Genomic DNA, 26749 nt, shown 5'->3' on the forward strand with positions numbered 1-26749 from the left:
GTTAGACTTACAGCTGGATCTTCAGACTGTACTTCTCCATAGAGTGAATGATTCTGATGTTCCATTTGCCTGTTCATATGGGCACTGAGACCATGCAGCATTAATTTAAAAAAAGGTTTTTCTTTCATCATCACACTTGCACTCACCAGTACAACCTTTAAATAGAAACTTGGATTTATACAGTGGCTGTCACATTCTTAATAAGTTGCAAACTTTTTCACAGTAGCCACAAATAATCACTCGTGCATCAGCCAACAGCAGACAATTGGACAAAGCAAATTGTTATAATCAGCAAGTGAATCAAATCTACAGTGAAAATGATGGCCAAAGTAACAGCCCGTCTTCCACCCCTGGTGTGCACATATACATCTACTTCCACTAGCAAAATATTGATATTGGTATTGGTTTATTATTGTCACTTGTACCGAGGTACAGTGAAAAATTTGTCTTGCATACCGTTTGCACAGATCAATTCATTACACAGTGCATTGAAGTTGGACAGGGTAAAAACAATAACAGAATACAGAGTAAAAATGTTACAGCTACAGGGAAGTGCAGTGCAGGTAGACAATAAGGTGCAAGGTCATAACAAGGTAGATTGTGAGGTCAAGATCTACCTCATCATATAAGGGAACCATTCAATAGTCTTATCACAGTGGGATAGAAGCTGTCCTTGAGCCTGGTGGTATGTGCCCTCAGGCTCCTGTATCATCTGCCTGATGGGAGAGAGGAGAAGAGAGAATGACCCGGCTGGGTGGGGTCTTTGATTATACTGGCTGCTTCACCAAGGCAGCGAGAGGTATAGACAGAGTCCATGGAGGGGACGCTGGTTTCTGTGATGTGCTAGGCTGTGTCCACAACTCTCTGCAGTTTCTTGCGGTCCTGGGCTGAGCAGTTGCCATACCAAGCTGTGATGCATCCAGATAGGATGTTTTCTATGGTGCATCGATAAAATTTGGTGAGTGTCAAAGGGGACATGCCAAATTTCTTTAGCCTCCTGAGGAAGTAGAGGCACTGGTGAGCTTTCTTGGCTGTGGCGTCTACGTGGTTGGACCAGGATGGGCTATTGGTGATGTTCACTCCTAAGAACTTGAAACTCTCAATCCTCTCGACCTCAGCGCCATTGATGTAGACAGGTGCATGTACACTGCCCCCTTTCCTGATGTCAATGACCAGCTCTTTTGTTTTGCTGACATTGAGGGAAATATATTCCACAGTTTAACACCTCATTCAGTTTCAGCTATCTGCATTGAATGCCTTTGGAGGAGCCTTTGAAGTTCCATACATCAGACAGAATGTGTGCAAGCTGCCTGCCCTAACAGACCCTTGGTTTCTGTTTTATTCCTACAAAATAGGACACTGGACAATCTATTTTTGATCCTTAAGTCTTCATAATGGCAATTTGGGAGATTCCAGCACAGAAGCAAATTTGGAATGACGTCTTTATTGACAGCACTTTGCATTTTTGTCAGCACCTTTCCATTCATAGCCTTTGAGTGCATACATGTTGCAACAGTTTTCTAGTAAGTTTAGGTGAATTTTACATTAGGGCACATGGAAAAATACCTGCATGGAATATTGTTCAAACCACCTTCTGGAACAATGAGAAAACTAACACAGCTAATACTACCGCTAACAAAAAGATTAGTTCAGTCCTTAGACAAAGTCTTAACATGCAAGGCTCTTTCAGTCACTAAGCAGTTTGAAACTACTTCAACATAAATGTCATTCAGAAGTTAAATGTTTACCAAAATTTCAACAACAATCACTGCATGGAATGACTTACTGGTTTTAGAATGATTTCAAGTAATTTATGCTGAATCCTCACTGAGGTGATTTCCACCATTTCAAGTTCAGTGGTACAGTTACAGATCATGAATGTACACACACAAAAATATATAAAACTTACACAAACTTCATGATGATAACACTGTCAAAATTGACTTTATGATTTTAATCTCAGAAAGATTAAATAAATACAGAAGAGTTGTAGGCTAAATCACAATTACAATAATATTCATACAAAATACAATTTTCATCTGTTCCAAATAAAAATGATACAAAGAATTAACAGTGTACTTTGTTTAAACGATTGATATTTAGAGATTAACTTTCCATGGGTGGCTGTGTTTCTTGGCAAAAGGATCACACTTGAGCACATCAAACTCCATCTGGATAGTGTATGCTGCCAATTTATTTTTCCACTAACTGTACTTCATTTCAGTTCCTATTCAAAATTGTCTGTGTCATTAACAAAGATGAACCCAATTGAATTAAATCACTTTCATTTCCATGTTTGCTATTAAATGAATTTATCCCCTAAAAAAATTAACATGCTGATTTCTTTTGAAACGACTAAGAAAGTGCTTGTTTTTTATTGACCTTTTTTTTTCATAATTAGTTTAACTGTGGGAGTTAACTGAAGGAATTAATAGAAGTGGGTTTGCTTCAATGTCTAATTCTTTTCACCTGGGTATTGTTGATCAAAGCTATATAAAAAAAAGCAAAGTGAATCCAGAAATAAAATCTACAAGCTAGTCTGGAGACAGCTGTCAAAGCAACTTCATGCAGCAGATGCAAAGCAATTCTTTCTGACTAATGCTAACATGTGCAGTCTTATTCTTAATGCAGTCAACATTTCCAACTACATGTGACATAAATGGGAGGTTTTCCAACTCATTACGTTGTGGGAAAAGAATGCACTGGAAAGAGGAAGAGAGAAGGGGATAGACCAAAAAGCTGTTTTGAGTTGGAAAGGGGTTTAGGAAGAAGGAACGTGAGTCTGAACTGTGCTAACAGTGTGCTGTTTTTGAAGGATTAACTTAAGAAGAAAATATTGTTTGAAAACAATGACCATATGACGACAGGAAAGAACAAACTGCTTTCTTGATCAAATGTTTGAAGCAGCTTATGGTACATGCTAGCTGAAAGTTACTAATTTTAAACATTGCTACAACTACACCAACCACACAGTTGTAACCTGGTAAGTTTGCTTACGTGTTTTTATCTGAAACCTTCACTCTTACTTCTTATAGTATCAATGTCAGACATCTAGGAAAGGCTAACTGAAGGAAGTTTAATTTCCTCAGTATGCAGCAGATCATTAGAGAGAGGATAAGTTACCCATGTAAACTACTGAAGGAAAGACCTGGTACATCAGGTGGTTCATGGTTATTTCTCTCAGTTTTGTATTCTTTAATCTTTATTTTTAAAAGTAGGAAAAAGCGTTTAAATTATCAACCAAGCAATGCAGTGTCTTATTAATTTAGCCTTCAGTCTAGCTTGAATTGACTTTAAGTTGATATCAATGTAAAAGATTGCTGCAGCGCCAAACAAGCTTCCATTGGTTTTCTGGCAGTGTATCACATCTAATAAAATATCAGAAATTGAGATTAAAATCTGAGAAAGCAGGATCACGCTATGAGAGCAATTCCTGACTATGGTTCGTGTCACAGATTTATCTATGCACGATTTCTGTAAAATAATTCTGTCAGCACTGATGCTCTTGTGTATTTTTCACTATGGTTTGGCATTAACTTGTATTTTAAAATCCTATTTGTAGAGAAAATATGTTCTGGACAATTACAAAAAATAGTGAACTCTCCTTTATTAGCCTTAACGAAGGGAATCCCTCTGACAAAGTTTAAGAATTGGTGGATAATTGAAGCTACATCCAAATTTTGATGGCATTCTATGGTACAATGTGCAATACAATATAATGTCGGGAAAAGGGAAAGCAGTGTGTAATATTACTCATCAAAAAAGCATAGTGATTAAGTTACTGAACCAGCTGTGAAAATTCTGGACCATTGAGTCTGAAACATGAGTTGAAATCCCAACACGGCAGCTGGGGACATTCAAGTAATTAAAAATATAAGGATTTAAAGAAAAATAGTCTCCGTAATAGCAACCATGAAACTTCCAGATTATTGTAAGTAGAAACATCTGGTTCGGTAATGTCCTTCAGGGAAGGAAATCTGTCATTCTTACCTGGCCTGTGTGTGACTCCAGACCTATCAATGTGATTAACTCTTGACTGTCTCCTCAGTTCATAGAAAATTAGCGAGGGACAATAAACCTAAATATTTCCAGTGATGTCCACAAAAATTAATAAAAAAGACATGAATGCAAATAACAAGCTTGTGCTTTCCAATTTAATCTGTAGTTTTATTCTGTCACACTTTTGTTGGATAATTGTAATGCAAATGATTGAGGACATACTGTACATAAAATATTCTGCAGTAAGAAGATTGCCTTTCTACTTTAGTCATAAGCAATAATTATTACGTTATTGTTAATGTACCAAGCAATATTGTCTGTACTCTGTGGCCATCTCTCACTAATTCTGGATACACCATGAGAGGGCTGAAATAGCAAAATATAACGTAAAGTATTTAATTTATTCTTACTTTGGTTAGATGCTATCTTAGAGAAAATATAATCCCCAGTTACAGTGAATACTGGCTCAAAATAATTGCACTTTAGAATATTACTTGGTTGGGTGTAAATTGTTGCTGAGAGGTGTTGTTAGATTCTTGAACTTGCATGTGCTGTTGTACTTGATTAATATAATGCATTCTTGGTATATTATGGGCACAATGCCAAAGAATAAATTGGCAAGCATGATAAAACCACAAATATTTATTTTAAAAACTTTACTTTTATATTGGGGTTAATGACAAAAATGTGAATAAATTGGATCTTTCCGAGCAATACTGTAGTACATTCATGGTCTCTATTTAACAATCTTATTAGTAATGTTAGTTTGCATTAAATTCACCCCCATAGTTTGGACTGTGTTAATAAGGCTGCAGTCTGCAAGGTCTCCAGATGTTATCCTAAACAGGGAAATTAAAACTCAAGAAAATTTTTGAAATTGAGCACCAAATTATGACACACCCTTGAAACCCACAGCTAATCGTCCATAGTTCAGTGTAAAACATTTGAAAATAATTACTGGGCTTTAATGCTTGATGAGGTCATTTGGTAATGAGGAATGCAAGAGAGACGCTGAGCACACAGTAGGAACTAACCAGCAGGACCATGGGTTACAGAAAATCTTTGACTAATATATGGGAGCAAATTGCTTGTTACTACTGCACTTGTGACATTATAACTGAAGTGAAAATGTCAAGACAGGCAAAACTTCTTGCAGCTTGTTGCTGTCCTAACAGTAATCAATTATGCTGAGATTTTCTACTCTGGGATGTAGTATGAAGCTCATCCATGATTGTTGTACCGTAAGCACACTTGCACAAGCCATGAGTGTGCATGCCATTGGTTAGCCAAGTGACCTTGGACTTGCACTCCCAACTGTACACCACCCACATGGTCATCTCATTATCTGCTCTATGGCGATTATTTGGTGTCTGTAAAATATGTGTGTTCCGTGGGTCCTCAACCTCTAAGTCCATTGCAGAATGTACGCATTTACACACGAGACCTGATGAACTCACTCAAGTGTGTTCAATTTATTCGAGGGCTCTTCACAAACTGCCTCTGAAATTTTCTCTATATATTGCTGCAATCAAGGGAGCATTTGGTTGCATGGCATTCTTAACAGGGCAACAGCCTTATAGTAATATTTATTGTTCATTGTCATTGTCAGGCACGGTAGCATAGTAGTTAGCATAATGCTTTACAGTGCCAGCGACTCGGGTTCAAATCCGGCCACTGTCTGTAAGGAGTTTGTACGTTTTCCCTGTGTCTGTGTGGGTTTCCTCCGGGTGCTCTGGTTTCCTCCCACATTCCAAAGACGTACAGGTCAGGAAGTTATGGGCATGCTATGTTGGTGCCGGAAGCGTGGCGACACTTGTGGGCTGCCCCCCAAATCACAATGCAAAAGATGTATTTCACTGTGTGTTTCGATGTACATGTGACTAATAAAGAGATCTTGTCTTGTCTTAAATTCATACACAACTACCTTCACCTTTCTTAAAAAAATGAAAATATAAACTGATGTAACATATTGACACGTTACAAATTTATCTGAATCGCCTGTTTTCATGCTCTCTGCACTTTTGTTGAGCTTGTGGATTCTCCTATTTTGTGAGAGTACATCCTTCTTTCTAAATTAAATTTTTAAAAAAAATTTATTTACAGCGTGGTAACAGGCCCTTCCGGCCTAACGAGTCCGCGCTGCCCATTTTAAACTCAATGAACTACCCGTACCTCTTTGCAATGTGGGAGGAAACCGGAGCACCCAGAGGAAACCCACGCAGACATGGGAGAACGTATTAACTCCTTACAGGCAGTGACGGGAATCGAACCCCGATCACTGGCACTGTAATAGTGTCGTGCTAACTGCTACGCTACCATGCCGCCCCAATAATGTTGTCTCAGTAATGTTGTCTCACCTTGACTCTCATCAGAAATGTTAGGGTTGGTTCTTCTTGAACAATTGTGTAATTCATTTTGTAGAAACATCCTCAGTCTCAGAGTTTTCTTCACTATTCTCATCGTGTGCAAGGATCAAGTGGTCTATTTAGATTTCCTGGACTTCTCATGGGATAATTCCTACAGCCATGTTCTTCTGCTATTTCCCCAATGCTCCTCTACCATGCGAACTGACTTTCCACGTTTGTGTGTAAAGGAAAAGTGAAACAGTGTTTTGTTCCATTGCTTTTCATAAATTATTCAAACTGAGAAGAATAAGTTGTATGTTATGGCTTTTTCTGGAAGTCTCTGCATGGTAAAGAAAGTTCTTTTCCTTCGTCATGTATCCTGTGGTCCTATATAAACCCGCATACTTTAGGTCTACCCACTTTGAGAGAGTGTCGATAAGTATCCAATTGAGAGAGTGTCGAACAATGTCCAATATTGGTATTGGTATTGGTTTATTATTGTCACTTGTACCGAGGTATAGTGAAAAACTTGTCTTGCATACCGATCGTACAGATCAATTCATTACACAGTGCATTGAAGTAGTACAAGGTAAAAACAATAACAGAATACAGAGTAAAGTGTCACAGCTACAGGGAAGTGCATTGTAGGTAGACAGTAAGCTGCAAGATCATAACAAGGTAGATTGTGATGTCAAGAGTCCATCTCATCATATAAGGGAACCATTCAATAGTCTTATCACAGTGGGATAGAAGCTGTCCTTGAACCTGGTGGTATGTGCCCTCGGGCACCTGTATCTTCTGCCTGATGGGAAAGGGGAGAAGAGATAATGACCCAGGTGGGTGGGGTCTTTGATTATGCTGGCTGCTTCACCAAGACAGCGAGCAGTATAGACAGAGTCTATGGAGGGGAAGCTGGTTTCCATGATGTGCTGGGCTGTGTCCACAACTCTCTACAGTTTCTTGCAGTCCTGGGCAGAGCTGTTGCCATACCAAGCTGTGATGCATCCAGAGAGGATGCTTTCTATGGTGCATTGATAAAAATTGGTGAATGTCAAAGGGGACATGCCAAATTTCTTTATAGCCTCCTAAGGAAGTGGAGGCGCTGGTGAGCTTTCTTGGTCATGGCGTCTATGTGGTTGGACCAGGACAGGCTATTGGTGATGTTCACTCCAAGGAACTTAAAGCTCTCAACCCTCTCGACCTCAGCATGATTGATGTAGGCAGGTACATGTACACTACCCCCTTTCCTGAAGTCAATGACCAGCTCTTTTGTTTTGCTGACATTGAGGGAAAGGTTGTTGTCATGACACCATGTCACTAAGCTCTCTATCTCCTTCCTGTATTCTGAGTCATCATTATTTGAGATACAACCTACTACGTTGTTATCATCTGCAAACTTATACATGGAGTTAGAGCAGAATCTGGCCACGTAATCTATATGGACTACGGGAGCAGTCCTGTGATCCACTCTCACATTTGGAGTAGTACTTTTGGAGGTTGCAGTCATGAAACACTGGCTATCTACTGGTTAGATCTTTATCTATAGCAGTCCAATAGACAAATCCTCAAGTGAAAGCCTTATGTTGACTATGCCCAAGTGTTCTGCATGGAGTTATTCCATGACCTTGTTTTGTAAATTCTTTATTACCTTTACCTTGTGTCCCCATTTTATGCAGCCTTGGTTGGTGAACACAGTGTCTTACAATGAAACAGCTTCATATCTTCATTCAAGCCCTTGTCTGGATCAGTCCAACAGCTTATTGTATGTTTTTAAACTTGTCTCAAAATCAGATCATTTTGTGTGGCTCTAGTTATTTCCACTGCTGTGACAGGAAAATCATCATTCATACCAACAGAGTATTGTTAGTTGTTTTGTTTGTTCTCTTGACTTCTTCATAAAGTAGCCTTGAAGAGGCTTCCATTGTAGCATTTCATTGGATGCTGTCAAAGTGATCATTGTATTTAGACTGTTAGATGACTCATCTCTGCATCCATAATCCTCCAATAATACTTAAGACCCAGAAATTATTTACACCTCCTTTAAACAGACCACCTGCAATTAACCAGCCTTTACCTCCCTCTCTCAGCCAGTACCACCACCTCTAATGTTTCCAAGCCTCCCCTTGTCACAAACATTCCCTTTTCCCCTCCCCTCTGTCTTATTTGCAACTTACAACTTGTTTGATTTCTAACTTTTCTCAGTTCTGATGAAATGTTACTGACCTGAAATGTTAGCTCTGTTTCTCTCTTCACAGATGCTGCCTGCCTTGCTGAATTGCTGCACACTTTTCAGTTTTTATTTCCAATTTCCCACAATCTGCAGTTTTTTAACTTTATTTATACAGCACTGTAACAGGCCTTTCTGGCCCAACGAGCCCACACTGCCCAATCACACTCCGTTAACCAACTAACCCGTACATCTTTGCAATGTGGGAGGAAACTGGAGCACCTGGAGGAAACCCACACAGTCATGGGGAGAACGTACTAACTCCTTACAGACAGCGGTGGGAATTGAACCCTGATCGCTGGCGCTGTAATAGTTAACCACTACTCTACTGTGCCGCCCTTTTTTTTAATGGCAATGCGGCTTGTGGTCATTATCTAGTTAAAACATAAAAATGTAAGAAATAGGAGCAGGAATAGATCATTCAGTTCCTCGAGCTTCATCTGTGATTCAAGATCATGGCTGATCTACATCAATACAATTTACCTGCCCAATTTCCATATCCCTTGAATATCCAGAAATCTATCAATCTCTGTTTTGAATGTAATCGAGGACTGAGCATCCATAGCCCTCTTGGATAGAGAATTCCAAAGATTCACCACTCTTTGAGTGAAGAAATTGCTCCTCATTTCAGTCCTAAGTGGCTTCCCACTTATTTTGAGACTATGGCCTCTGGCTCCAGACTCCTCAGCCAAGGGAAATATTCTCCTTGTATCTACCCTTAAAGTATTTTTTAAGTTTCAATGAGGCCACCTCTCATTCCTCTAAATGCTAGAGAACAGAGACCAAGCAAACTCAATCTCTCCTCATGTAACAGATCTGGAACTAATCTGGCGATCCTTCACTGCACTCCCTTTATAGGAAATACATCCTTCTTTAGACAAAGAAACCAAAATTGTGCATTGTTCTACAGGTGTGGTCTCACCAAGCAACCCACCCCCATAATTATTGTACAATATCCCTTCTCTTGTACACAAACCCTCTAGCAATAAAGGCAAATATACCATTGGCCTCTCAAAATCTTGTAAACATTGCGTATAATTTATGTTTAATTTATGTTTTTCTTGTGAATGCTGCTTATATGATGCTATGTACCTGTGATGCTGCTGCAAGTAAGTTTTTCATTACACCTGTTCATACATGTAATTCTGCATATGACAATAAACTCAACTTTGACTTTAATTGCCTGATGCACCTGTGCCTTAGTTCTCAGTAACTTGTGCACAAGGACACTGAAGTTCTCACGAACATCAACTTTTCCAAATTTGTCACTATTTAAAAAATAATCAGCACTTCCATGTTTCCTGCTGAATTGGATGATCTCAAACTGCTGCACATTGTACTCCATCTGCCACGTCTTTACCCACGTTCCTCAGCTTGTCAATATCCACTTGAAGCAACTTTGCATCCTCATCACTCCTCACATTCACACTTAGTTTTGTGTATTCAGCAAATTTGGAGATATAGCATTTGATCTCCTCAGTCACATCATCGATATAGATTGCAAATATTTGGCATCTAATTACCATTCCCGTGTCACAGCCAGAGAAGGACCTGTTTATTCTTACTCTTTATTTTCCATCTGTTAACCAACTCATAGTGAATGCTGTTATATTATCCCTAATTCCATGTTCTTCAAACTTTTTGACCAACCTTCTGAGCAGGACGTTACCAAAGCTTTCTGAAAGCCCATCAATTCCCCATGATCTACTTTACAAGATACATCCCCAAAGAATTCTAATAAATTGTTCAATCATTGTTTCCCTTTTGTAATAATATGTTTGACCAGCGTCAAAATGTATTAATTTTCTGTCTTGATCTTTTATTGTGGACCAATGTCAGACCAACAGCTCAGTAGCTCCCAGTTTTTCCCCTCCTTCTTTTAAATAGTGGGGTCACATTTGCTACCCTCCAATCTGCAGGAAACATTCCATAATCTATAGAAATTTAATAATTAGAGCATCTCTTTCAAAACTCTGGGATACAGATCATCATGTCCTTAAGATTTATCAATTTTCAGACTCAACTTCTCAAGTAGTTTTTTTTTACTAATTACATTTACTTGCTGATTTGCACTGGACCCTTGGTCCACCAGTATTTCTAAGAGGAGTATTTGCCTAATTCCATTTCCATTTCTTTATTCCCTATTATAAGTTCTGCCATTTCTACATGTAAGAAACTCACATTGGCCCCTTGTGAATAGTCTACCTGGCAAATACTGGTAAAACCTTGTAACTCCAAATATAATCACTAACACCTCATTCTCTATCTTTTTTCCCCCACTTCTGGTTCAATAGGTCAAATGGACTGGCATGGTTAGCGTAACACTGTTACAGCGCCAGTGACCCAGGTTCAATTCCGGACACTGCCTGTAAGGAGTTTGTATGTTCTCCCCGTGACTGCATGGGTTTCCTCTGGGTGTTCCAGTTTCCTCCCACATTCCAAAGACATACAGGTTAGGAAGTTGTGGGTATGCTATGTTGGCGCCGGAAGCATGGCGACACTTGCGGGTTGCCCCCAGAACACTCTACGCAAAAGACGCATTTCACTGTGTGTTTCGATGTACATGTGACTAATAAAGATATCTTATCTTATGTTTAGGCAAAGGGTTCTCAAGGCTTCTATCCATGGTATGACTGATCACTGCCCCAGCCCTATAATCAGGTAAATCTCAAAAGTTTTAACATATGGTTGGAGGTGTAATGCACCAATAGGACTCATTGCTGAGATCTTTCTTACACAAATCACACATCCTCTGCTGATCTTTCTCCCAGAGCCATTGTTTGTTTTTCTGTGATGTTTGAAAAAAATGGAGTCAAACCTGCGACAAGGTCAGGTAGAAATCTAGTGCCGTGTTGGAAATGATCATGGCTCAGAAATATTGCTGAGTTTTCCGGCTCTGATGACAACCTCGATGATCCCTTTAATTGGCTGCAGCCCGTTTTCTTGTACTCAAGAGCTAAAATAAATTACTTCCTTCTCCATGAGATATGTTTGCTTTTTAAGCTTGACTTTATGTTGATGAAGTCTTCTGAAAATTTCCTTGGGTAGCAACAGATTTTCTTCCTCTTCCATGGTGATTGCAATTAGGATGTTATCTTATCCATCGATGCTAGTTTTCAATTAGTATCAGTTTTCTGGCTTCCTTCATTGGTAATTGGCTTATTATTGTCACAAGTACCAAGTTACAGTGAAGAGCTTTGTTTTGAATACCATTCCATACATAAGTACATCAAGGTAATACAAAAGGAAAAAAAAATGCAGAATGTAGTGTTATAGTCATGGAGAAAGTACAGTGCAGGTAGACAAATAAAAGGTAGATTGAGGGATCAAGAGTTCATCTTTATCACATAAGAGGTCTCTTCAAGAGTCTTTTAACAGTGGAATAGAAGCTGTCCTTGAGCCTGGTGGTATGTGTTCTCAAGGAACTTGGGACTAGCTGTGTGGGCACCTCGTCAGCATGGACTCAATAGGCCGAAGGGCCTGTATCCTCGTTGTATTGTTCTATGACTTAAGCTTTTGTATCTTTTGCTCAATGTAAGGGGGGAGAAAAGAGAATGACCGTGGTGGGAAGGGTCTTTGTTTATGTTGGCTGCTTTCCTGAGGCAGCACGGTCATGATGGACTGAGCTGTGTTCACAACTGTCTGCAATTTCTTGCAGTCTTGGGCAGAGCAGGTTACCATACCAAGCTGTAATAGGATGCTGGGGAATGACATGAAATGAGTCTAATTTAGTAAAAACCTTTACCCCTGCCAATTTGGCATAAGAGTCTTGGGACATGAGCAGAGATTATTGCCAGTTATCCACTACTCTATTAGGGGTCATTTTATAATCCGAATGGTCTTGTCTGTCTTAGGCAGCACTACACTGCGAGTTACCCACTCATTCTTTAGGATCTTCACCAATACATTGTGTCACTCTACAGTGTTCAGCTTTTCTTCGAGCTTGGTGCCCTTTAGTGTGTGAATGTTCTGTGCTGGCCAGAATGCCTTCATATTTTCAGAGACCATTTATATAGATGTAGCTCTCCTGCAAGCCCCTTCAAATTTTAGGCCTTGCACGTGCAGTAACTTGGACTGGATGTGTCTGCAAACACACCTCTCAGCACTCAATCTAAGAACACATTTAATTTGCAATGTCACAACGTTTTTTGTGTGCTAATGTCATCACTAATTGTCTGTATGACCCCTGATTATGGGTTCCAAACTTATAACTCTCCACACACTTTGAAAGAGTTGGGTTGAAATGGTTTGCAGCGTTTCTACTACTTTGTTAAATGAGACATTCTTTATTCTATGTGGCAAGTCGGCTTACCAACTGTTTGCCAACAGGCAAGTACCTTTCGTGTTCATGTATGCCCTTATTTTTGACATCTTTACCCTTATTCTCTACTTTGACAATGTTATTCACCCTTGATAATGTTATAACCATTATAACTGGTTCAAGATTGACTGCCATTTTATGCTCTCTTTCACTTTGCTCATTACTAGGTTAATCTTCCTCTTTGCAATGAACTTGCTGAAACTGATTATTTTTTCATCATTCTCATGTGTGCACCTCAAACTTGCTACAATTAGCCATGAGCTTCCTCCCCCACCAGTGCAGTCATGTAGTGACTTAGTCCTTGATTAATTCATCACTTTTGATGGCTGTAATTCTTCTGTATCCCATCCTTGTTGCCAGTGTAAAATATGTGTGCTAACTGGTTCTTAACCTTTAATGATGGCCATTGCTGAGTGTACAGAAATATACACATAAGGCGCAATAAGCTCAAACAAAATCTCTGCAGCTTATTCAAGGGTTCTTCACATTATCATCTCCGGGACATTCTTAAAACATTGTTGCAGCCTTACTCGACAAATTGTTAATGACCTAACAGCTTTATTATGATAAATGTTGTCCACAACCATATAGTGCAATATTTATGTCCTTGTAGAGAACATTGTATGAGCTGATTTACTGCCATTAATACGTCAGAAGAATCTTGTATTTCAAAAGAAACTTGGCAAAGAAATGCGAGTCATGGCATCTATTCTTGTGTTTGAAAAGCAGGTGGCCAGTGGTTGAAAATCAGTGTTGGGAGAGGAAGGTAGCTCAGCTATCATATTGATGCCCACATTCGCCCAATGACATGCACACATGGGCCTATTAATGGGCAAGCAGTCTTGAAACAAGTATGTGTGGCTACTTTACTATGCAAATTGGTACTTCATTCCAGTTATGACAGCCTGATATAAAATTCAAGCACAAGTAGAGAACTGGTGTCTTACAATCTACATAGGTGTAGCAGCTACTGTGCAATTTAAAGTCAGGTCATTAAAGGTTGGTCAAATCTTTGTGGATTCAGGAGCAGGTCTCAAAAAATAACAATGCTGGCCTTGCTTCCCTGACCCCCTGCACCCAAGAACCTACCTATAGGTTGCATCACCTTCATTTCCAGTATGACCAGCAAGCCAGTGTCCAATGTCCATTTGGCATTCATAACTCTCTGCTTCAATACTAATGAAACCCCAAACCAAACTTAGCTTATATCACAGACTAGCATGTGAGCAGAACAATCTTCCACCAACTTACGGTACATCTTGATTGCAGTTTCTCAATCTGTAATTCATGCTCAGGGCCTGGGTAACATTTGGGTTTTCCTTTTGCAAGTTATGTGAGGCATCAATTTAACTCTTGATTTGTTTTGCCTGTATGCCTCGTCCCAATTACTTCCAGGCTTTGCATGTGGATATTTCGCATCTGTTGCTGAAAGTCAGAGCTGCAGATAATTAAGAATGATTTTCCCCAGATGACTGTGTTTACAAGTTAATAAGGAATTTCCTTAAATATTGCCATCACTGCCAAATTTCTTGAGGGTTGTGTCAGCGGTAATTTGTAATTATTCCAAGCTAGTATTCTGTAAATCACGAATGTCTATGTGCATAGCTACATGGGTCCTCTATCATTATGTACCCCCATCCCCACCTCACCACAATTCCAATTCAGATGTACAGTGCAATAACCATGGATTCCTTCCTCTGAACTCTACCTTGAAGCACATTTAACCCCTGTATTTTTGAAGATGGAAAGGTCATGATGCAAGTTTGTTTCATGAATGTGGTAAACACACAATAGTAATTCTTCAAAATCAATAATACCTGATGTATGAGAGTGAACAGAAAATTTTGAGAGTTTTTTCAGACTATTGGGCCATACACTGCTTAACAATCAGTGCCAATCCTAGTCACATGTCCACATACCTAATGTTTACATCACATAAATGGTGAAGGTTGGGAGCCCCAGCTTACATTTTATCCTCCCTAACCTGGGCAATAAATGCTCAGCTATTGAGTATATTCAAGGCTGAGATCAGGTGGAAGTTGAACACAAGGTTCATCCATGATCTTACTGAATGGCCACAGCAGGCTCATGAGGATGAATGGCCTCTAGCTATTATGTTCCCATGGACAGGTTTTATTCAACTGTACATTTCTTTAATGAAGAATAATGTACAAGCAGGCTCAAATGAGTTGGGGGGATGGAATTATCAAATGGATAACTAAATTTGTGATTGTTCTATTGTTGAAATTAGTTTCTGGCAAACAATTTAGGTAATCTAATTAATGAAAAAGCAACTTCTTACATGGAAGATTTACATAATAAAAGCTGATTTAAAACAGATATAGTATACACAAGTAAAATTATGCATATGCTGGAAGTCTGAAGTATAAACACAGTGGAGAAGCTAGTACTGTTGCTGCCTCACAGTTTCAACGACGGGGTTCAACCCTGATCTCCAGTGCTGTCTACGTGGAGTTTGTACACTCTCCCTGTCTAGGTTTCCTCCAGGAGCTCCGGTTTTCTCCCACATCCCAAAAATATGCAGGTTGGTGGGTTAATTGGCCACTGTAAATTGGTCCAGCTGTGTAGGAGTCATAGAATTTGGGGGTAGAGTTGATGAGAATGTGGCGAGAATAAATTGGATTATGGTAGGATTATTGTAAAGATGGGTGCTGATAGTCATCAGGTGTTCAGTGGGCTGAAGGGCCTGTTACCATTCTGTATGAGTCTAAAACATCACATTTTATGAACATGGTCTAGGCTTTGGAGATAGTGCAATGAAAATTCACTAGATTGGCACCAGAACCAAGAGATTTTGGTTCTTTAGAGAAGCTAAAGAAGGTGGCATTGTTCTCATCAGAGCAGGTTTAAAGGAAGACTTAACAAAAATTCAAAATCATGAATGATTTTCATGGAATATATCAGCAGAAATTGCTTCCACTGCCAGAAGAATACAGATTTAAGGTGATTAGCAAAAGTGCAAGAGATGAGGTGAACATAATTTTTGTTCTATGTAACTTGTTATTATGGTCTGGAACATATTGCCTGAAAAGGAGGTTCATGCAAATGCATAGAAGAGTAATAAAAGCCGTACATTGATATGATGCCCTCAGGACATCCTGAAGCACTTTATAACTAACTGCTTTGGAAGTGTCAATAATGTAATGTAAGCAAAAATTTACACATAGAAAGCTCCCATGAAGAGTTTAAGTGGTGTTGATTGAGAAATAAGTATTAGACAAGACAGCAGTAACAACTTCCTGACCAAACAATACTGCAGGATCTTTTATGTCCACTTGAGGATAAATGAATCTTGGTTTAACATATTGGAGAGATGACTGTGCATCAGTTCTGCACTCGACCATCAGTCTAGATCTTTGTGCTTATATTTCTGGAGTGGGGGCAGAATGCACAGCCTTCTGACTCAAGTGAAAATACTTCCAACTGGACCCCAACTGACACTATAGCTTCAGTAGTAAATTTCAAAAGGGAACTGGATAAATATTTAAGAGAGGGGAAAAAGGAATATGGTTATTTGGATAGTTCTTTCAAAGTGCCAGCACAGGCTTCCTTCTGTGCAGTAAGACTTTATGCTCCTGTGAATGAGAGTTGGTGGTAGACAGAATGTGTTGGATAAAATTTGCTGCCATGTTTCCTTACATTATAATGGTAAATGGACTTCTAACTGCAAAATGTTTTGGGACATCCTGAAGTATTGAAGTATGCTACACAAATGCAACTTCTTCTCTTAATTTTGACAATATGAACTAAGCCCATCACAAGATAAACTGAAACAAAAATTGACTTCTGTTTAAAAAAAGGATTGAATGTATATTATGCACAATTGAAGATGAATATCTTCCCAATTTGCCATCCTAATTTTTGTCAAAATAATGGAACATTTTAAAACATTTAAGTAGTATTTAGTTGAGGACTTGAAATGCCATGGCATAGAAGGCCATAGGACCATGGAATTAGTATAGATAATACTTGCTGGCTCAGACAAGATGGGCCAAAGGGTCTGTTTCCATGCTGTATGACAATAACACATTGAACAAGACATAAGTTAGTACTGGTAATTTTACACGCAAAAAATCAATTGACAAGAATAAACAAGTATTAACTCTTCTTCAGCAAAAGATTCCAATCCGATCCTTAAACAATAAAATCAGAGAATGTATGCTTGCCACTGTGAAGTTTTTGACACAAAAGGGACATGAAGCTTGAAAGAAAGATTCTAATCTTTAATTCAGGGTATAATTCTTAATGGAAGAAAATTATGGCCCTTCTTACCTAAACTTCACTGTGGGATAAATACTGAAGTTTACTATAAAGGAAGCAATTCTTGAAGTAGCTAGAGGGAACAATTCAATAAATTTAAACCAACTCAGATCATAGGAAACATTTGGGTTTCTTTGAAGATGTAGCCTAATGGGCTGCTAAATATAAGATACAAGATGTTGATCCTGTGTCTTATATATATTTCTAAAAAAATTTGATGGGACCCCTTAGGGTTAACATGAAAGCTACTGAGGCCCCTCCATCAATAACTCAGCTGGCTTGTAAATTGTAACATCCTGTACTTTAAGAAAGGAGGTCTGATAGTATCACAATGTAAGGCAATACACTTATTAAATAATGCCACTGTGGGTGTATTCCGTTTTGGAGTAGTCCCTTTCATATCCTCTCAGAGTATCAGGCAGAAGGAGATCTAAACAACATGGAAGAGAAATGGATGGAATAAACTGGCCACATGAGCATTGCATGTCATTGTGAGAACCCAGATACAGACTCATCCCTTATATTTGGGCTTCCTCCACTCGTGACGTCTTGCCTATGAAACCATTCTTCGTATGTACTCCTAAAACAAGAGGTAGTCTTAGTTAAGCTTATATGTGCCCTCAACCACTTTCAAACAGTATCTATTTGCTTTCAACAATACTGCCTGATTTCTTTTCTCTCCCTATGGCCACAACATGGTTAGGTCCAAATGACTTGGCAAAGGTCAGTATTAAGCTGGCTCTATAACACTCAGTTTCACAAACAAATTTTCAAATGACTGTTTGTGTTGTTTCTTCTTAAATATTAGTTTTAAATTTAGTCACCATACTGCTTTGAACCTAGAAATTGTCACAGAGTTAGCAAATGCTTTTGGATTTTAGGCTCAATGAAAAGCTGCTCAAAGCAATAAACAATAAAAGCTGTGTTAACTTTCCTAGATCTGATGATGCTCTGGCTGGTTCTACTTGCCTGCTTTACATCCCACGCTGCCAATCAACTCCCGACAAACCAAAAGTCATCCATTACATTTGATCCTTCCCAGCTTATCTGCAGTGCACCTGGACTTCCAGGAGTTCGTGGGCCTCCAGGTTATCCTGGATCTGCAGGCCCTATTGGGAGAATGGGATTTCCTGGAAAAGATGGTATGGATGGGAAAGATGGTCAAAAGGGAGACAAAGGAGAAGAAGGTAAAATAATTGCATTGCTCTTTCCAGCATCTTTCATCAGCATGTCTGGAATTTAGAACACTGGTTATCAAAAAATTTTGCTTGATTACATGCAATGAGCATTGTCACAGAGAGGACAAAATGAATAGTACAGAACTTGTATAAATATTTACAAATTTTACTACAGTCCATTACACTTGGAAGTAATTATGTGCACTTTGCAAAATAACGTCCTTAGAGCAAGTAACTTCCTTCTACAAAATATAGTTCAAGTTACATATAGTTAAAGGACTAGTACAAGTCTAGAACAGAAATGATTTTATAAAATTCTTAACCACAAGAAATTAAGATTTCAAAACTATTAAAATTGAATAGTTTTAAGCTTTAAATTTGGTGCATTAACATTATTACTTATTCCATAAGATAGTTGTTTACATTATTTCAGTGGTTTATCATACAAATTCATATGTCCTGAGCCCTTTAAAGTAACATACTTTTATTACAGCTAGTAAAACAACTTCTTGTATTTTCAAAGTTACAATGATCAAAATAACCCTTGTAAAGATGTCTAACATGCTTACGCCTACTCTTTTTCCTATTTTTATTCTAGGGCATGACACATTGTGAAAATTGATTTGTGTTTTTATTACATGTGAAATTTTCAGAAGCACTTAAGATAAAAAATTTGATTCAAGTTTATATCCATTCACAAATTAATATTGTCATCTTATCCCTTTGCCTAAATATATAGTCCATACAAATGTGGATTGTAAAACATGAATCTATTTTACATATCTTTTCTGCTGGAACATCAAAATCAGAATTTCCTATATTCAAGCAAATAAAAAAATCAAAGAAACTATATATGCACTTAATGTCACAAGCCTTGTCAGACACATTAGTAATCATATGCACAAAATGAAACTCATTTTCATTATCCCATATGGAATTAACTGTGAACAGTGAAATATGCATAATGTGCTTTACAAGGATTACGGCAAAATACAGTGGATTAGATCCATTCAGCGTATCTCTCCAGGCATAACCAGTGATCCATACCTTTTAAAAGGAGTTTCTCAGAGTACTTTGTTGGCAGAGCTCTCAGATACATTTCTTCCATTTCCTGCACTACTGTCTTCAACCTGTCTCCTCCCCTGTCCAACACACACAAAATGCTGGAGGAACTCAGCTCAGGCAGTATCTATGGAGGGAAATAAACAGTCATTGTTTCAATCTGAAATGTCGACTGTTTATTTCCCTCCATAGTTGCTGCGTGACCTGCTGAGTTCCTCCTGCATTTTGTGTGTGTTGCTCCAGATGCTAACATCTGCAGAATTTCTTGTGTCTCCTCCCGTCCTCATCTTCCATGTCATCAGCCTCAACATTCAGTGGATCATCCTCCCAAGTTTCCACCACCTCCAACAGGATTCCACTCCCTGATACATCATCTCCTCCCCTCTCCTTTCAGCATTCTGAAGGGACTATTCCCTTTGTGAACCATGGGCCCCTTTTCCATCTCCAACAACCATTCCCTTTCCCATGGCACGTTCCCATGCAAATGTATGAGATACAATACCTGCCCTTTTATCCTTTCCCTTATCATCATCAAGGGAACTAAACAATTCTTCCAGGTGAAGTAGCAAATCACTTATACTACTGCCAATTTAGTATATTGCATTCGGTGCTCACAATATGGTCTCCTCTATATTAGAGAAACCAAATGCAGTTTGGGTGACTATTTTGCAAAACATCTCCATTCAGTCTGCAAGGGTGATCCTGGGCTTCCAGCCACCTGATCTTCCAGCCACTTGCCACTTCAATTCTCCATCAAACTCCAATTCTGATCTCCCTATCTTTTAGAACATAGAACATAACAGCACAGTACAGGCCCTTCGGCTCATGATGTTGTGCCAACATTTTATCCTGCTCTAAGATCTATCTAACCCTTCCCTCCCACATAGCCCTCCATTTCTCTATCTTTACCTTCTACGTTGCTTCAGCGATGACTAACATAAGCTCTAGAAACAGCACCTCATCTTCTGTCTGGACTTAATAAGGAATTTAACAATTTTAAGTAACCACTGCCTTTCTTTCTCTCTCTCTCTCTCTCTCAACTGTCACTGTACCTTTGTTTCAATTTATTTCTTTTTTTGTTTTCTGTCTCAACTGCTGGTTTTTAGAGTACTCACTCCCCCTTTTCTGCAACTTAAAACATGTTTGTTTTCTCACTTTTTCAGTTCTGATGAAGAGTCCTTAACCTGAAATATTGACACTTTCTCTCATCACTGATACTGCTTGACCTGCTTCTACCATTTTCTATTTTTTGTTTTGGGCTTACAGCATCTGCAGTTTTTTGATCCAGGTTTTTTTCTTCAGAGTACTATTTGGAAAGAAGTAAATAATTTACAGTTCCGTCAATACATTTTTAATATGAAGGGTAAAACAAAATAATTCCCAATAATCTAGTTGGTATGTCTTTCTCTCTGAGTGAACAATAGATGAGGAAGATCTTAGGTTAAATTCATGGCAGGTGATGAGCAACCTGATCTCAATCAGAATAAGAATTGAAGTTTCATAGTAGTCCAGTCCTCAGAGAAGAAATAAAATTATTCTCCCAATTAATCATACAAGGACTCCTGCCAGAAAATACACGAGTGGACACCAAATCATGATCAGGTTGGGCTGAACCACCTTTTACAGTATGCTGCATGAAAATGGCCAATTCAGGCAAACTATTCTGCTATGAGGGCTCAGTAGCCAGCAAGAATTACAACGTGTAAGACAGAAAGACTTGCATCTTACATACTGTCATGAAAAGACTTACATCATTAGCAGTGGGAATCTTCTTTGCACCATTGATATCACACCAAGGTACTAATTACGATAACATAACCACTTTATAAAAAATGATAATTAAACATCAAGCACTTTGGACTTTAAATATTTAAAATCATAAACAGCTTTTCCCTTATACTTGCTCTCACTATTATCATGGTAGAGAAGAACTGCAACTTTGCATTTTCTTTTCCCTACTCCAATTTTTCTGCCAATCTCGGTCCTTTACAAGGATACAACATGTGGATGGACTTAAGAATTACCTAATTTTGTTTACTGGTTTGAAACCAATATGCACTTATAATAATAGATTGATATGGTCTGGAACGGTACCCAGATAGCTCTGAAATTTGTACCATCCTAGCACAAAGCTTGACTTTGGCCATTATGGATTTGGGTTTCAGAATAATTTCTAAATTCTTGAACAATCATTTGTAAAATGCCAGAAAAAAAAGAATGCAATACTAACAATAAATTCTAACATCTTACTCATTTTTACTGTCAGCACTAGATAGTTGTACAGCTTATAACATTAAAATTATAACATTTTAAGGATTACAACACACAATAGAGCTAAGGCAGAAAATGGAAAGCAACTGAAATATATACACACAGAAATAACAAACAAAAGTATCTACAATTGGATTCAGTGATTGTTTTAACAGGTTTCTCAAACTTTATGCTAACAAAAGAGATTCTTTAAACTGAAGTAGCTGTGCCTTGTGGTAGAAATAATGAACTTGCATTCATGAAACACCATTCATGACCTCAGAATGAAACAAACCACGTAACAACAGTGGAAATACTTTGGAAGTGGAGTCGCTATTGTAACATAATTTTATTGGTATTGGTTTATTATTGTCACTTGTACCGAGATACAGTGCAAAACTTGTCTTGCAAACCGATCGTACAGGTCAATTCATTACACAGTGCAGCTACATTGAGTTAGTACAGAGTGCATTGATGTAGTGCAGGTAAAAACAATAACAGTACAGAGTAAAGTGTCACAGCTACAGAGAAAGTGCAGTGCAGTGTGATAAGGTGCAAGGTCACAACAAAGTAGATCATGAGGTCATAGTCCATCTCATTGTATAAGGGAACCATACTTTCATAAACTTTTGATCTTCTGTTTCAACATAGAACCTCTGTAATCATGTAGAGAGAAATAAAGCAATGTTTTCTTTTTAGGTGAAAGAGGAAAACAAGGAAAAAGCGGAAAACCTGGCATGAAGGGGATACGGGGAGCTATTGGCAAAGTAGGTCCCCGAGGACCAAGGGGTTTTAGAGGGGCTCAAGGTAGTTCAGGAATACGTGGACCAAAAGGCACTAATGGAAACAATGGTGAGCTTGGTTTGCCTGGAATCTGCAAATGTGGTATTAATACAGCAAGATCTGCCTTCTCTGTAGCCATCACCTTCAGCTATCCCAAGGAACGCATGCCCATCAAATTTGACAAAGTTCTTTTAAACGAAGGAGGGCACTACAATGTTTCCAGTGGAAAATTTACATGTGGTATACCTGGCATTTACTACTTCTCCTATGATATTACCTTGGCAAATAAGCATCTTGCTATTGGGCTGATGCACAATGGTCAATATCGTATAAAGACTTTTGATGCTAACACTGGTAACTATGATGTGGCTTCTGGTTCGACTATCATGTACCTAAAACGTAAAGATGAAGTTTGGCTGCAGATATTTTATTCTGAACAGAATGGTTTGTTCTATGATCCTCACTGGGCTGATAGCTTATTCACTGGCTTTATGATTTATGTTGATCAGGACTATCTCAATGAAATTGAAGAAGAACAAATCTCCTAGAAAACTCACTCTTTGTACCATGAACATTAGACATTTAAAAATTTAAATAGTACCTCCATTAAAATGGAGACAGAAGAGTGTCGCAAGGAACCCATGTCAACTGTGCTGAGCTCATCAATTTCATCAACTTTGCCTCCAACCTCCACCCTGCCCTCACATTCACTTGGTCCATCTCCGACACCTCTCTCCCCTTTCTGGATCTCTCTGTCTCCATCTCCAGAGACAGATTAACCACAGACATCATCTACAAACCCACTGACTCCCACAGTTACTTTTCCCACCCCGTCACTTGTAAGGACGCCATCCCCTTCTCCCAGTTCCTCTGCCTCCGCTGCACCTGTTCCCATGATGAGGCTTTCCATCCTAGAATATCAGAGATGTCTCCTTTTTCAGTAACCGGGGTTTCCCTTCCATCACCATCAATGCTTCAATGCTGCCCTTACCCGTATCTCTTCCACTTCCCGCACATCTGCCCTCACTCCCATGCCCCCCCCACCACTGACATAACAGGGACAGGGTTCCCCTTGTCCTCACCTACCACCCCATGAGCCTCTGCATCCAACATACCATTCTCCGCAACTTCCGCCACCTCCGACAGGATCCCACCACCAGGCACATCTTCCCCTCCCCACCCCTCTCTGTTTTCTGCAGGGACCGCTCTCTCCGCGACTCCCTTGTCCACTCGTCCCTCCCCCCCCCACCCCCGGCACTTATGCCTGCAACTGCACCAAGTGCTACACCTGTCCCTACACCTCCTCCCTCGCCACCATTCAGGGTCCCAGACAATCCTTCCAGATGAGGCAGCGCTTCACCTGTGAGTCCGGGGGTGTCATTTATTGTATCCGGTGCTCCCTCCTCTGCATCGGTGAGACCCGACACAGATTGGAGGACCGCTTCGTTGAGCACCTTCGCTCTGTCCGCCGCAACAGCCAGGACCTCCCAGTGGCCACCCACTTCAATTCCACATCCCACTCCCACACTGACATGTCTATCCATGGCCTCCTCTACTGCCACATTAAGGCCAGATGCAGGTTGGAGGAACAACACCTCACATTCCACCTTGGGAGTCTCCAACCTGATGGCCTCAACATCGATTTCTCTAACTTCCGGTAACTCCACCCCTTCTTTTTCTTCCCCCACCCCCCTACTCCTTTGTCTTCCCTTATTCCTGTGGCTCCCTTCCCTCACCTTGATGATCTGCCCATCTCTTCTCCTCCCCTCCTCTATCCTTTATTCCATGGTCCACTGCCCTCTCCTACCGGATTCCTCCTTCTTCAGCCCTTTGCCTCTTCTAACTATCACCTCTCAGCTTATTACATCTTCCCCTCCTCCCCCACCTACCTTCCCCCTCTCACCTGGACTAGCCTATCACCTGAACTCACCTATCACCTGCCTGTGTGTGCTCGTCCCCCTCCCACTCCCCCACCATCTTATTCTGGCTTCTGCCCTCTTCTTTTCCAGTTCCGATGAAGGGTCTCGGCCTGAAACGTCAACTGTTTATTTCCCTCTATGGATGCTGCCTGACCTGCTGAGTTCCTCCAGCACTTTTTGTGTATTGCTCCAGATTCCAGCATCTGTAGAATTTCTTGTGTCACAGGGAACCAGTAAGTTTTTAAGTAACATGTTTTCTGGGTGGATTCATTGACAAGGTTACACTTAGTGCCCATCCTGGTCAGCTCGAGAAAGTGATGATGGGCCTTAATGATCGTTTTCAAAATAGAATGACTTGCTGGGCTACTTCAGAGGGCATAGAATCAGCCACTGGGCATGGCCTGGAACCATTTGTAGATCCCGCCTGGATCTTTGGACTTCACCTGAAGAAAACTGAACTATTTTGGGTTTTACAACTCTCTAGCAGCTTTCAAGGTGATTATTTCTTGAATAATGGCCATTCTTAATTAATCTAGCACCTATCCCAGTACAGGAAAGGTATACTGTTATTTTTGCCACTCTCTGCCTTGACTGTTCTTGCTGTGCTGGCTTGCATTGAATAGTTTCCAATGACAAAAACAAGATCTGATTTTAAAATCACTGATTTAAGGAGAATGGGAGGTGGGTTGGGGGGTGCTTGGGACTAAAAGTGGTGGGGGGGGGGGAGGGGGAAGAGTACTAACTTGTGTGTTCATGTTGTGTTCCATTTCAACTCTGAGGAATTGGGAGGTCTGAGAGGGAAATCATAATTCCTTAGAAAAGTGCAAAGGTAGGGATTCTATGATGCAATTAAGACTCTGTGTTTGTTGGGCTTAATAGAGGAACCATCAGAGATTGCAAGAGACAAGCAGAAGCAGGGCTAAACAAGACCAACAAGCCAGCCTTAAACTTACCTTGCCTGGGTGTCTTTCTCCTCCCCCTTCCCACTCCTCTGTCCCTCATTCTCATTTGCCTCCTACCACTCTTTACCCACCGACCTAATGCTCCTGTCTGCCAGCCAGTTGGTGATTTCGACTCTTCATTGGGAGCCCAATCACAGGCATGGAAGTGAAACTTAGGAGACAAAATCCCTCTGGGCTTCATGTGACACCAGGGTATGACCTGATGACATTCCCAAGTACCCATGTATTTGGGGCTGCAAACTTATATGCGTGAACTGCTAATATCAAGATTTGAGCTCCTATTTTGAAAAATACACAACAAATATTCCCTTATGCTCAATATAGCATGGCGGGGTATATAATCATGGCACAATACTCAAACTAAACCGCAGTCCCATACAGCCTCAAGTGTGGGAGACAAATATATTTCTGGTAGATTTGTCAGTTAATAATTTAAAAAAATCTCAAAATTGACTGCATACTGCTTTGTGTGACTCAGATTTCTAACTAGTCTCTATTTGGGTAGAGATCTTGACTTTTTACTATTAATTTGGCTTTACTACACTTTATTAAAATGGATTATGATGTGCAGGTAGGAGGCTAATTACATGATGTGATGCTGCATTCATTTGTGTATTGTCTGGAATCGGGATATTTTTGCATTGGAGATCTATAATTGGGGAACTTTTGATTACAGATGGTATCCATTAGAAAACCTGTTAGAAAAGTTGACATTGTTGTGTAAGGGCATAAACATGTTGAAACTTGAAATAAAGAACATTTATTTGGAAAGCAACTTCTCGTTTTATTTTTTAATTTCAATAAAATCATAGTGTGCAAAGCTAAACATAGTAAACAATATGGAGTAAAAAAATCACAAGTGTAATATACTGATTTTAACTGATTTATACTGATTCTTTTGCTGTGTTTAATGAATCATCATTTCAAAAGGAATTTATTGATGAATGTGGAATGCCCCATTTCCATAAGAAATTGGAACAGGAGTATACCATTCAGTTGCTTGAGGCTGCTCCACCACTCAAGATCATGGCTGATCCAACCTTCTTAAATTCCTGCTTTGTCCCCAGAACCCTTGATTCCCCCTACTGGTTATGTATCTTGAGGATCTATATCCAAGGATTCAGCCTCCATCACTTTCTAGGGCAATAAATTACAAAGACTTGCAAGCCTTTAAGGGAAGAAATTCTTCCTCATCCCGTTCTTAAACAAGCACCACTTAACCTGAGACTATGACATCTGGTCCTAAATTCTCCCATAAGGGAAAACAACCACCCAATATTTACCCTGTAAAACCCTCTAAGAATCTTAATTATTTCCTTAAGATCACTACTCATTCTTCTGAACTCCAATGAGTACAAACCCAACTTGTTCAATCTTTCCTCATGAGACAATCCCTCCATACCCAGGATCATCCTAGAGAAC

General features: G+C 39.5%; 1 protein-coding gene across 2 annotated transcripts; it reads left to right on the forward strand.

Moving 5' to 3' along the window:
- Positions 1–2701: 2701 nt before the first annotated feature.
- On the forward strand, positions 2702–26100 carry c1qtnf2 (C1q and TNF related 2). Of its 2 annotated transcripts, XM_052013727.1 has the most exons (4): positions 2702–2983; positions 11170–11232; positions 18112–18360; positions 22363–26100. In XM_052013727.1, the coding sequence occupies exons 3-4, from the start codon at positions 18117–18119 to the stop codon at positions 22992–22994; spliced, it is 876 nt and encodes a 291-aa protein (XP_051869687.1). In that variant the 5' UTR covers positions 2702–2983; positions 11170–11232; positions 18112–18116; the 3' UTR covers positions 22995–26100. The 2 variants fall into 2 exon arrangements, with proteins under 2 accessions (XP_051869687.1, XP_051869686.1); XM_052013726.1 differs by lacking the exon at positions 11170–11232 and having other exon boundaries at positions 2739–2983; positions 22363–25020.
- The last annotated feature ends 649 nt before the right edge of the window (positions 26101–26749 follow it).

This window comes from Pristis pectinata, chromosome 4 (assembly GCF_009764475.1).
Source record: "Pristis pectinata isolate sPriPec2 chromosome 4, sPriPec2.1.pri, whole genome shotgun sequence".
In the NCBI taxonomy this organism is placed as follows: Eukaryota; Metazoa; Chordata; class Chondrichthyes; order Rhinopristiformes; family Pristidae; genus Pristis; species Pristis pectinata.

Excerpts from the sequence above, each read along its gene's own strand:
- c1qtnf2 (XM_052013727.1), top strand. The coding sequence starts at position 18,117 with ATGATGCTCTGGCTGGTTCTACTTGCCTGCTTTACATCCCACGCTGCC. Across the intron at positions 18,361-22,362 it reads GGGAGACAAAGGAGAAGAAG|GTGAAAGAGGAAAACAAGGA; the intron begins GTAAAATAATTG and ends TTTTCTTTTTAG.